General features: G+C 38.1%; 1 protein-coding gene across 2 annotated transcripts; it reads left to right on the forward strand.

Moving 5' to 3' along the window:
* Positions 1-4048: 4048 nt before the first annotated feature.
* LOC100893423 (putative protein TPRXL) lies at positions 4049-12985 on the forward strand. Of its 2 annotated transcripts, none has more exons than XM_011681557.2 (3): positions 4049-4648; positions 10056-11154; positions 11782-12985. In XM_011681557.2, the coding sequence occupies exons 2-3, from the start codon at positions 11011-11013 to the stop codon at positions 12487-12489; spliced, it is 852 nt and encodes a 283-aa protein (XP_011679859.2). In that variant the 5' UTR covers positions 4049-4648; positions 10056-11010; the 3' UTR covers positions 12490-12985. The 2 variants fall into 2 exon arrangements, with proteins under 2 accessions (XP_011679859.2, XP_003726886.2); XM_003726838.3 differs by lacking the exon at positions 4049-4648 and adding an exon at positions 6437-6793.
* Positions 12986-13485: the final 500 nt, after the last annotated feature.

Genomic DNA, 13485 nt, shown 5'->3' on the forward strand with positions numbered 1-13485 from the left:
GCCCCGCCCCCAAGTATTTGGGGGCGTTTCGAGGTTTAATGAAGGAGCTAAATGGGAAATAAAAGTGATTAAAAATGTGGTTTAAAGTGAGTGGGGGAGGCTAGAGTATTTAAGATAAGGTAGAGCGTAGCACAAATTGGCGGATGCTCAGGGGGTAGGGGCATTTAATTACGGTCAGGTGAGCATATTTTAATACCTTATTCATGACACTAGCAAGTCACTAATTGGCGTATAGTCCAACGGGCGGAGCCCCCGGAAGCGCAGGGGTTTTAGGCATTACAATTACGGTCAGATGAGCATCCAGGGGCCAGCCTTAGGGCACAAGGTGGGGTCCAGGGGGCAGAGCCCCCGGAAGCTCAGGGGTATGGGCATTTAATTACGGTCACATGAGCATACTTTCTTTTCCGTTTCTTTCTACTTTTTCAAAAGTGTGTGTGTGGGGGGGGGGGGGGGGCTTGAGCCCCCAAGCCCGCCGTTCCACATGACCTGACAAGTATTATTTCCCTGATCCGTATATTTCATTTCATTTTCATTTCGTTTATTTCCATTTCCAACAAAATAAATAAAGTACATGAGATTTCATTGTACATAGTAAAACAATGAAACTTAACAACATAATCCAAAGTGTACAATAGGCATATAAAACAGGTTGGTCATGGAGGGGACTGCTGAAAAGCTGGGCTTGTAGATTGCAGCCCCTAATAGGATATAGTATATAGGACAAGGCCCTGGGGCAGCTAGCCATAATCCGATATTTGGGTCGTTTTCCGGTCAGAACTAGCCCTTCTATCATTCCAGGATTTTGTTTCAGAACCTGAGACAAAGTTACCCAATCCCTTTAAGTTTCAAAAGTAGACTTCATTGACCTGTACAAAGGCTTAGGAACGGGGGGGGGGGGGGGGCTTGGGGGGCTCACATATCATTGAGCCCCCCAATATTTTTTGCGGGGCTTATAGATATCATTAAGCCCCCTAATTTGTTGGTTGGGCTTAGATATCATTGAGCCGCCCCCGATACTTATTGCGGGGCTCGGATATCATTAACCCCCCCCCCCCTCCTCCCCAATCATATTCTGGGCATGAAACTATAATCTACAGGCTTACCATTCAAATATAAACATTTTATAAATATTTATTTGGGGAGGAGGGGGGGGGGGGGCTCAGACATCGGATCTCGCATATCATTGACCCCCAAAAATATATTTGGTGGATCTTGGATATCATTGAAACCCCCAAATATTTTGCCGGGACTCTGATATCATTGAGCGTCCCCCCCCCCCATATTTTGGTGGGGCTCAGATATCTTTGAGCCCCCCCCCCCCCATATGTTGGTGGGGCTCAGATATCACCCAATTGTTTTTTGTGAGGCTCGGATAACATCACGGAGCACCCCCGATATTTGTGTGGGGCTCGGATAACATCACGGAGCCCCCCGATATTTTGTCAGGGGCTCGGATATCATTGAGCCCCCCCCCCCATATTTTCGCCGGGCTCGATTATCATTATCATTATTGATTGGTGCACATCATTATGCTTGATCATCCTCTCCTATCTGTTTGTTTTCATTCCTCTTTTAGTCATCCTTTATTTGCTACCTATGATATTTGATAAATATATGCAAAATAAACCCTGGAGGTTTAAAGTTGTAAAGTCCAGGGCAGTTCAACACACGCAATCATGAAATAAGGATGTCTTCATCGAAGTGTTTCTGTAAGTTTAGAACCACGCCCAAAGTTGTATGGATTTAAAAGCAAGACGTACACTCTGTTTTGCTCTTATTCAATGTTTATTTGACTATGCTAACCCTGCATGGTATAGTAAAATGAACAATCAAAAGAAGTTGAAGATTATACAGAACAAAATGTTGAGATTTATCAACTGTTCTGGTCCAAGAACTCATGTTGCATACAGCGAACTTTCTAAAGCTGGTTTTCTTGAAGTCGACCAAAGATCAAAACAACCCGTGTTGCATCACGTGCATAAAATATATCATACTAGGTCGAATCATTATATTCGATCCAACTTCGATCTTGTTACTGACGTATATGATTATAATACAAGAAATAGCCGTTTCAACTTTAACTTACCAGAAAGAGTAGGTAGTATTGGAAATTTGTTTTATTACAATGCCATAAAACATTGGAATTCCCTTCCCAATGGTGTAAAAGAAATAGGAAACTATGATCATTTTAAGAGGAAATTAAAGGAATACCTAATACTTGACAGTCAGAGAAGAGAAGTGAATGACATGTTATATGATTGAAATTTTTATTCTTCTGTCGGTTCATACTTGTTCATGTTGTATATACTTATGTTTTCGTACGTTATAGAAATTCTACAAATTCATCATTATTTTCCTTTTCTTCCTTCTCCTCTTTTTCTTCTTCTCCTTCTTCTTTTTCTTCTTGTACTTAATATCATTTCTATCATGAGTTTAATGTTGTTATTATTATTATTATCTTTAATAAGTACTTCTTTTAATTTTCTTATCTGTCTGTAAATATTACTATTTTAACTTATTAATTTTATACAATGTCTGTAAGGGACCCCACTGGAAATAAGCTCTCGAGCTTTCGTGGGTTATCCTGTTCAAGCTGACTTATTTTTGATCTGTTATTATTGTATATTGTTGTATGTTGGAAGCTTGTCGAATAAAAATCAATCAATCAATCGATTAAAATTAAGTTTTGCTTTGCAAAGCAATTGAATCATAATTAACATAAAAATTATACTGATAGTTTTGTTTCCCTCTCTTTTTCTCTCTCTTTTTTTTTTCCTTAAATAACACCCAACAGTTCTTTTGGTAAAAGCTTTCTGGTCATCTTTATGTTTGATTTACTTTCCATTCTTTTTATAATTTCTCTATGGAGATTTTGTTTAGAAGCGACTTTTCTCTTGTCTATCCCAGTTATATTTCGTTTAACAATCAATTTATAAATGGTCCAAAACGCTATTGTAAAGAATAAAGTACAATGACTTTCACAATCTATTTTGAGCAGGTGTTGGATATTGAACGTCAGTTTATTATCTATAGGAACTATATTAGAGAATGTTTTGGAAGTGAAAAGCACAGGAAACATGCTGTATATTGGATAAAAGAATTAAAGGTGGAAATTCGCACCTATCTCAATATGAAATGTAATCAAAAGAAATTCGATACAAACGAAGTTACAAAAGTTACAAAAATGTTTTCATTATTTTAGTTAGTGATTATGTCACATTAGTTTCATGTTCTGTACTATGTATGATATGTTACAATTGCATGAATTTTGTATTTAAACACTGTTGTAAATAGCTGTTATTTTATGATATGAATAAATAAAGTCCCTCGAAAGAGGATAAATAGGAAAAAAAAAATATTGAACGTCAGTATCCTTACTTTGTTAATACCTCTTAATATTTCTTTCAGATGTTTAATGAAGGGCTCAACTAGTTTGCATTCTATAAATGCGTGATTCATATCCTCTTTTATATTACATTTTGGGCATACATCGTCATTGGATATTTCCCATTTGAAAAGATTGCTTCTTACTGGCAATAGATTATACAGTAATTTCAATAATTCCATTATACAGTAATGCCAATAATTCCAGGTCTTTCTTTCACTTTTTTTTAAAACATCCAGCAACGTATGAGCAAGTTATGTGCCCCGTCTCACAAAGAGTTGATATCAATCGCAACTTTGCGATTGATATCATTCAACTATGTACATAAGAGATAGGAGACTGATTATAATATGCATACCATTCTTACAATAAAAACACTTGAAAAGTACAAGTCCTGCTTCATGACCTTTTTTGTTTTGCAGGCTGACTTCTTTCATTGTTGGTAGAAGAATTTGAAAGTGGAGTTGTCAGGGATTGGGTAAACTTCCCATTTCATTCGTCATCCATTGAATAAAAGATTATCTTGGAACTGCATGAAAGGGGGTATCTGCCAATATTTGATTAAGAATTACTCCTGCTTTCTTTAGTGCTTTGTCACTACCGGTAATACTCTTAAATGAGAGTCCATACAGTGGCGTATCCAGACCTTGGCTTAAGGGGGGGGGGGGGTAACATTGGATCTTATATGGCGTCCCATTGATTTCAGCACCTCGTTCTGCAATGCCTTGGTTGGGTTCAATATGGTTGCTAATATTTCTCAAGATTAGTGGAGGTGAGGAGGGGAGTAATTAAAGGCTCGGAAACAGTTTCAGTTCAGAAAGATGTTCCTTTCTCGGCATCTTCTTTGCACCAATAGTCGAGCAGGTGCTTACATTGACCGATTCAGAATTTAAAAAAAAACTTTTTGAGGGAGCAAACCGTAGCGAACTCCGAGAGTCAGGATGATTTTTCACTTTGATTCTATACAGTGACAATTATATGCTTACTGACATGCGACCCGCTCCCTTAAACCCCTCCAACTTCCTAATGTTACGCTCCTATATACCTGCTTTATGTTTAGTTTTGGGATTTGCATACCATAGAACAGAGAAAGTGAACTTAAGTGTTTGCATCAAGGGAGAAATTTCCATTGTTATCACCAGGGAATCAGATGAGCAATGCGGAAAGATTATTGAACAGTAATGATCATGCTGACGGCATAAAGTGGCCTGAAAAATATCATGAATGTGGTGATGCTAGACTTGGAGTTGTTGACGAATTCAGGTAAGCAAAGTACAGGTATTTGGCATTTTCTTCGAATTCTAAGTCGCACTATAGTCATGTAGAAATATTGGATTATTTGTCCTTATTAACATGAGTCAGATTAATTGACAATGTAAAAATTAAGTTTATTTATTTTTCATGTTGAATATTATAGAAGTACATGTAGTTTGATTTGCAATATGTTTCTTTGCCATCGGAAAGACTCTTTTATCCTCGCCAAAAGGACTTGATTTGATTTGATTTTCTTCTGCATTCATAATAAGTACACAGTTTTTCGATAACAATAATGATATAAAATACAAGAAGCATTTTTCTACCAGTGAATCATAAATAAGCAAATAAATATAATAATTGTTATTTTCAAAAAACGAAATGATAAACTGTCAAAAATACTAAATTTCATCAAACATATGAAATTATTTGCGGAAGAAGGGCTGTCATTGTAAGCAGATTGCTTGAAAACAAGACAGCATAAGACAAAACTTATCAAGCAGAATGGATAAGTAATTGGAAATATAAGGATGATTCATGCATCGTATTAATGATATCGGATATTTATAGCGCACATTGCAAGGTGCTCGATCAAGGCGCTCTGAATACTATTCCCGGCTATAATATGATAGGTTGCTGATTTCGGCGCTCACAACATTCAAGGAATTCTTTCCTACTGGTACCCATTTAACACGTGGGTGGAGAGTGGCAAATGTAGATAAATGTCTTACCAAAGGACATTAGTGCTGCGGCGGGACTCGAAGCGCGGACCCTGTTATCCACAGCCCGACGACTATTATAATTTCACAAACAAAACGAACCTTTCTTTTCAGAAAGAAGTTAGACCTAAAATAATTCCAATCCCCCTGTATCATGTTTATCCTTACCTGTATACCTTTAGTTTTATTTTTATTTTTTTTTTGGTTCAAGAATATATTGAAAAGTGAACCTATTATAGGTGCAGTGTTTTCGCAAAAATAGAAGTTTCTGGTGCAACCTTTATCAGCCCTGAACAAGAATTAGGCATACCACAAAAATACATAGTTTGTGGTTTAGGGTTGAAACAAAGGATAAATATTCTTTGGGTTATATTTCGTTTACTTATTAAAAACCAAGAGAGTAGGCCTATAATAAATCATCAAAATGGCAAACTAAAATTAGAATTAGTCTGAGCGGTGTTGCAAGCGTATTGTAGTACATTCACAGTTGGCGCCAAAACATCAAGTTCAGATTATATTCATTAGAAACGATATTGGTTACCCTCATAAATCATGTACAACAAAAGACCTCATCTTTTCATGTCACAGTTTGAGTTTTATTTATGAGGGGATGTTTGGGGGGGAAGTACGCCATAAAACGAACACGATAGCTCTCCCTATAAATAAAGATTCTCATACAAAATAATACCTCCAATGCTCGCTCGAACATTCACACGGATAAAACGGTCAAAGTGTCACCTCTTCTGCTCTGCACAACAATAATTACGCATCACGTCTCGATTGTCACTCAGAAAACAACTGTATTGATATTAGACCCACAATCATAAAGCAAGTGAAGTTGTCTTTTTTTATGGTAATGGGGACACACTCCAAATTCTTGCCATGACCTCAGGGTCACTCCGGTATTATGATATCGGGATTCTTTTTCAGAGCGATTTCGAACTTTGGCCAAGAACTTGAATCTACACCAGATCTGACACTAAGCAAGGGGAACATGTGATATTATTTGTCTTTTCCTTCCCCGTCTCTATCTCTCTCTCTCTCTCTCTCTCCCTCTCTCTAGCTCTCTCTCTCTCTCTGTCTCCCACCCTCTCGCTCACTCTAGCTTATCTCCATGAAAACGTGGACCGCGTTGCGTTGGTATCTTTGTACAGCCTTGATAATCATATCACGTATTCATATCCGGGATTCATAGCTGTTGTATGTGTGGTTGTTGAAAAGTTATCAGTCATAATCATTACTGTCTATTGTTCTACGATCTTGTGAATATACGCGCCTTTAACACCTGAAGTGTGGACTTGAATAGGCTTATCATGTTGTGGTGATTATTACTTTGTTTATATTGTGCCTTTTGTGGATTCATTCAGGGATCTGTTATCATACATATTGAAACAGAATATTGTGACTTGAGCATCGAAGTTCTGAAACGCGAATCGTAAGTTCGTAACTGAGATTCTTTCTTGTACAGTATAAACAGATTATAGGAAAATAAAAATGTAATCCTACCATATATAGCGACTGTGATCGCTCTCACATTAAACAGTAAGTATTTTGAGGGTTTGTACGAGTCCAAATGCTGCATCGACGGTTGCCTCGCGGTCAATTTTTTTTTTTACACAAATTGAATTTATAACTTCAACCCTTGACCTCACACTAAGCCTAACCCTAAACCCAACCATAACCCAAAACCCAAACTTAAAATAAAATTGCGACTCTGTAACCCAACCTATACCATCCTTGGCGAAATAAAGCCTGGAGCAAAACGTTGCTGAGGCATATTCTGTTATGCTCCATTATAATTATATTTAAACCTTTTTTCAATTTCCTCTGTATTTGTAACCTATAGTTTGTACAGGGCCTCTCATGAAAACAGTTTTAATACTGAGAGAGTTACCCTTTTGAAATAAATAGAATTAATAAATAATAAATTATATACAGTCTCGGGTCACCTGCCACGCGTTTATTTAACTTTACTGATTATACGTATAAAACTTCGGCAGGTCTATACGTATCATGATTTATTACAAGTTTTTTTTTCTCGACTGAATAAAACTTTGTCATTGTGGTGTACTATTCTCCTTTTCACAATCACGTCACATAAATTGTTTCGGCTTAATGAGAAATATTCGTTCCTTGGCGGAAGATTTCGTTAACATTAATCTTCCCTTTTCAGGAAATCAGCATTCATGCACGGCTCAAAATAACATAAACAATGCGAATAAATTATCAGATTAATAAATGAATTGAGAAATATGACCCTCAATGGCATATCCATTTCTTACATCCGGTTTACGCTGGTCAGTGGCGGATCCAGGGGGCGGGATAAAAACCGTTAATTTTACCTTTTTGGGGAGATGCCCCCCCCCCTGGTGCTCAAGGGGGGGGGGGGGTGCAATTTTCTCAAATTTTCGAGGCCCCCCCCCAAAAAAAAAAGTTAATGCTTACTAGCCCCCCCCCCCCCCCCCACACACACACACACTGAGAGAAATATTAGCCGGCACGATTTTATTTCAGCACACTAAATTTCAAATTGAATTCAAATTTGCCCCCCCCCCCCCCCAAGAAATCCTGGATCCGCGCCTGACACTGGTCCTCTTCGGCCTTCGCTTGTATAATTACAGCATAAACCAGGCCTATAATGTATTTCCATGACTCTGATATAGCTATACCTCAATCGTCTACATGGGGAAGCTGAATCATATAGGCCTACTGCATTTCCATCTGGAGGGGATTCCCCTTCCCTCATCCCCAATCCTTCCTCCCGTTTATCAATTTCTGGGTATAACATTACTGGTGAAAATACTCCAACTGTTAGTTCTTTACGTATATCTTTCAGGAATCCCCCCACCAACCACCCATCCCCCATTTTTCTGAATTGCATATTCTTTGCCACATCGGTTATACTGTCGCCGGAGCACTATCGAGTCACAATCATGATCTGTAGGGGTCCTGAAAAGTCGCTTTTTCGGGATATGATAAGAAGCAATTATACTGATAAATAATATTTATTGTGTCTGCCGAAGCTCATTAGAAAAAACGATGAGGCTACTTTGCCAGAAGATTGAGAAAAGAGGTTGGAAATGTCGTTTATCCAATGATATGTGGCATTATAAATTTATCTGGAACTTCCGGATCAGAATTCCGTATAGGGATCTGGGGTGTGTGTGTGGGGGGGGGGGGGAGTTTTCTCCCTCATTCGTTATCGGTAGATATTTTAAACTACAATGACGTATCCAGATCTGCAGTATTAGGAGGGGCAAAACACCAGTGCTTATGGTGGTACGTATAGCTCAACAAGAAAGTGCGAAGGGTCCCCATTCCCCAAAACAACTGATTCTGAATATTCTTTAATTTTGTTTGACCGAGCAGTTAGTTTTGAGACTATTTTGTGCGTTTCCAACAGTGCCCAATACAAATCTCACCATTATTATCTTACCCTTTATTTCCCAACCTGCTAACTTTTTTTTTTACCTGACTGAATATTCTATTCTTGGTCTAAAATTCGCCTATTTTCAAATACGCTAATGCTAAAGTGATAGATCCTCATCAACTTCAGAACCACATGTTACATAAATACAACAAAAATTTAATTGATAATGTTTTATTTTGAAAATATGTTTTCGTCACTGCTGTTGACTCTTATAACGTAGGTACTTGTTGTCTACTTGGGATTCAATGTAACATGCATGAATTGTATGGATGTACGCTAATATATCTATATCATATATTACTCGGACTATACAACCATGATATTAAACAGTATGTACTACTTTTCTAGCGTGATAAACAACAAACAAAAGATCATGTGAGGGGTATTACAAATCTTTGACTGTCAGTTTCCTTTCTTGAAAACTTCATCATGCATGCAAACATTATCTTAGGTTTGTCATGTACTAATGTTGATTTTGATAAATGCTCATCATGTGTGCTCCCATGGGAGCTTTTGTGTTATAGGAGGGGAAAAAAAGTTTGGCAAATATCCAACTATGTTTCGGAGCGAGATTAGACCCATGCGTTGCTCATTGTTGAGCCATGAATACATATCTCTATTCAAAAGAAATATGATTCTACAAATACGTATTCATCTGTGTTTCCAACATTATTATTATCATCACTATAATTCGTTACTTATTTAGTTTGTGTGGATTTCTTTGGATGAAACGATCCGTTAAAGAAATTATTTTCGACACGAGATACAATCAATAATATAAACACCTAAAAGCATCTAAAAATGATTCGATGCATTTGAGTCACGAACATTGCCATCGCTTAGGTTAAACCTTCGACCTAACACGTCTGGTAGTGATTTTTCAACCCATCTTACAAAGATTATTACGACAGCAAAAAGAAGGGTAGACCAACCAACGCATGTTGAAAGACCTAATATCTTAGAGGTACATGATTGTGTATATGAGTGTTTATTAAATGACGAACTAGAGGAGAATGTTCTGGAGAATCTAAGTCTCTAGATCCATCGCATCACCCCACAACAGCCTGCAAGCCACGGGACATAGATAAATAGATAGATATAGAAGACGAAGTCATTCTGCCGTCATCCAAATTATTATATAGGAGTCGAATTTCTGCTACTTATGTCGGAAACCGAAGAAAACAATATAAAAGTAAGTTAATACTCATTATCAATTTCAGCATTGCCTAACATCATCGTTTACCCTTTCCCTTTCTCTTTTTTTCAGATGAAAGGTCACTAAGATACTCACAGTAAGAGCTGAAAACGGACCGCGAATGCAAACATCTCACCGAGAGTAAACCCGTTCGCAAATGTTTGATCGTCTCGTGTCTCGCCTCCCGTAGTGGGACAAGATAACATTCGCGACAGAAGGAAGGAATTCCTTTCTTCATTTTCACACCATGTTGACGATGTTCGAGGATTATTCTCAGTAAATTGAAAACTCATCCGCTGATCTCAACGCATAATCCGTTAAAAGCAACGCCCAAGTCATCTTACATTCTGCGATATTCGAACATTGTTTACACATTATTATGAAAGAGTTTGGACTATGTGTTATGTTTTAACAGCCAGGTGTGACGTCTTTTTTCCTCGCTGGAGTCCGAACGGTACTTTTTGGTCATCTTGACGTCAATTCTCCTATTTCACCTGTAATCTGATAAAGGCAACTCCCCAAACAACATCCATTCTGCGACTCTTCATCTAGTCGCCATCGTTATGAAATACGCATGTTGAAGAAGAAAAAGAAAATGATTTTGTCATTTTTTAACAATTTTAAGACATGCATCATTTTGCCTATCTCGGAGTCCGATGATAGTGGAAAAAGAATTGCAATGTATTGTCTCAACTAACTCACTGAACACTAGCGTTCGAGATTCATCACATCTAAAATTATGAGAAATTTGCACTAAGTATTGAAATGACATAAAACAGGAAGTGTTTGGTTAAAAAAGTTTTCGGAATTTTGTTTCACAATGTACTTGAGTGCATGATCATCGATGCACACTGAACATCTAGAACAACTACATCATCCTAAATTCGTTTTTGTGTCGTATGTCAGAAAAGCAGTCTTTGATACAAAGTAAGCCCTTGATTCTGGATAGGAACAACATTGTTTGGAACCAGGGACGGATACTAATATTTTGATCAGTGATTGAAAATAGCTGGACCCTAAACGTGAGATGCAAGGTTCGGAACCCTTTATGAGCGACATGGGGCTTGTACCCGTAGCCACCGGGGAGAGGGAGGTATCTCTTCACCTCTACCGCCGTAATAGCTGCCAACAGGAAAGGTTGCAGCATGATCTGCAACGGCTTCAGTACCAGGTAAGGTTATTGATTGATTGAAATTAAGAGATTCTTTGAAGCTTTAAAAGCAAAGCAAACAAGGGGCCCTAAAGTTGTTTCCGTGAGCAAGAGTTAGGAGTGGGGATTGTGTGGTAGTTGCACATTAATATTAAAAAACACCCACACTCTTTACAGGATTTATTTGAGTCTGCGATATCTGAACTCCTTCCACTATGAACATGACTGACAATGAGAGCGGACAAAATATACAGTTCCTCAGGTAGACAAAGGAACATCCCTTCACTGCTATTATGTAAAAATGTGTAGAACAGGTGTCACATGCATATTCACCTTTTTACATAATAGCTGTGAAGGGATGTTCCTTTGTCTACCTGAGGAACTGTATATTTTGTCCGCTCTCATTGTCAGTCATGTTCATAGTGTTCCTTGCCTGCCCCCAGCCCAAATCGACGCCCTTTATTCAGGGCTATAAGTGTTAGCAGAATTCCTGGTTTACTGTAAAACATACAAGCTGCTGTAAATTTAATTTTCTTTACCCAAGCATTTATTTTCTACCACCGTGGTACCTTTGAATTCGACAGTGGAATTCGATGTGCATTTACATTGAATTTACATTGACTGAAATATATCTTTTGTTTTCAACAGCAAGAGCGAGTGTTGCGAAAAGCCAACCGCGAAATCATCGATCTTAACTTGGAACAGAAAAAGCGACGAGAGACCTTAAATCGTCCCCGACGTCGATCAGAGTGCCTGGGAGTTCAAAGACATCCGGGTTCCAGCGACAACCACCCCCACGGTGATCATCGTTCACTTAGTCGACTCAAAGCAAGCAGCCATAGCAGTATTCATAGTCCTGTTTCCCGCTCGCCGTCATCGCCGTCTTCGTCGACCAGTGGGTCGTTTCCACGACGTCGAGCTTCCATCAGCACACCGACAAGTCTTCCGCCGTTGCCGCGTGCAACAACGACAACAGAAGCTTCAAGCTTTAGCCCGGTTGAGCGCCCGAAGTCGAGATCATTTGAAAAACTGCATTCGAGTTCTTCCACCTCGGTCGCCACTAAGTCGTCATCGTCCATACATGAGATATACATGGACTCCAAATCGAAGAAAGACTTGACTAGATTGAAGAAGGCCTCAGATCGATGGCGCAACGCGGCTCATCAAGTTACGAGCGTCGAGAGATCGGGCAAGCCTCCCATTCCGACGAGCTCGTTTGCCAGTTCGTCCACCGATAATAAATACGAGGTGCACAAGACGTCGAAGGTCTTCGACAGACTGAGTATGGATACGAAAACTTCCGCCATGTCTTCGGATAGTTTTCTCAAGTTGCTCAAGAATAAATACAAGAAATAAGACACGAGATCACTCTCAAAGACATAGTGGCCTTTAGTGGGCATATCTTAATAATAAGTGCATTTACACAGACATTTCAATAATGCCGTGGCATATTTTGACTGCTCTACCAAAAATATTACCTTTTAATTTTTTTCTATCTTTTTTTCTTTTCTTTCATTTTCATCTTGAATCTTGCTGTACCATAATTTTATATAGGCCCTAATTATTCGCTTTTTTGAGCATCATATTTCGTAGCCGTCTTCATGTTTCGCATGACGTGTTACAGCTTCTGGTGGTATTCTTTGCGGTTTTTAAATCTCAATTTGGTTGCAACTTCCTTCCTCGCCCCTTTTCAGTCTTTCTCACAGTTCAAAACTGTAAATTGTATGTTTTTCGTAACTCGATTAAGGGTGGAAGGTGGACCGGTTGAATTGGGGGCATTAAGCATTAATATGTCACATTCCCAAAAAACATAAGTGGGGACAAATAATTGTATTCACATACTTCAAAATTAGAGAAAAAAAATTGGTAAGAGTATGAATAATTTAGGTTATATATTGTATATCATTCTTTCATTCAGATATCGATCATTATATTCTTAAGTATTTGCATGCTTAGAATTGTTCATAAAATAGAGCTTTATTTTTCTCCTTCGGATCCTTTGGAAGGTAGAATAGACAACATTTATTGTTAGAATCGGTTCGGATTAACTTAACTCCGCTATATATAAATGGTTATGAATACATGGTATTTTTGTTTACCTTCGTTTGAAATAATTGTAGTTCAATTTCAAAACATACATGCTGTATAACAATTATTATTGATGTATACTTTTCACACTGCCCGTTTCAGTAACTTCCCAAATCGTTTTATTACTTTACGTATTATTTACTAAATATCAATTATACCTCAGTCATTCCGCCAAAATCAACTCCAGAGTCCATACCGATCAATGGTTGACCATTAGGAGTAATTTTTTAGTTTTGTTCGGTCTTTTGTCGGTGTTCTGTTGGT

The sequence above is a fragment of the Strongylocentrotus purpuratus genome, unplaced genomic scaffold, assembly GCF_000002235.5.
Source record: "Strongylocentrotus purpuratus isolate Spur 01 unplaced genomic scaffold, Spur_5.0 spur5_scaffold_10, whole genome shotgun sequence".
Classification (NCBI taxonomy): Eukaryota; Metazoa; Echinodermata; class Echinoidea; order Camarodonta; family Strongylocentrotidae; genus Strongylocentrotus; species Strongylocentrotus purpuratus.

Excerpts from the sequence above, each read along its gene's own strand:
- LOC100893423 (XM_011681557.2), top strand. The coding sequence starts at position 11,011 with ATGCAAGGTTCGGAACCCTTTATGAGCGACATGGGGCTTGTACCCGTA. Across the intron at positions 11,155-11,781 it reads TGCAACGGCTTCAGTACCAG|CAAGAGCGAGTGTTGCGAAA; the intron begins GTAAGGTTATTG and ends TGTTTTCAACAG.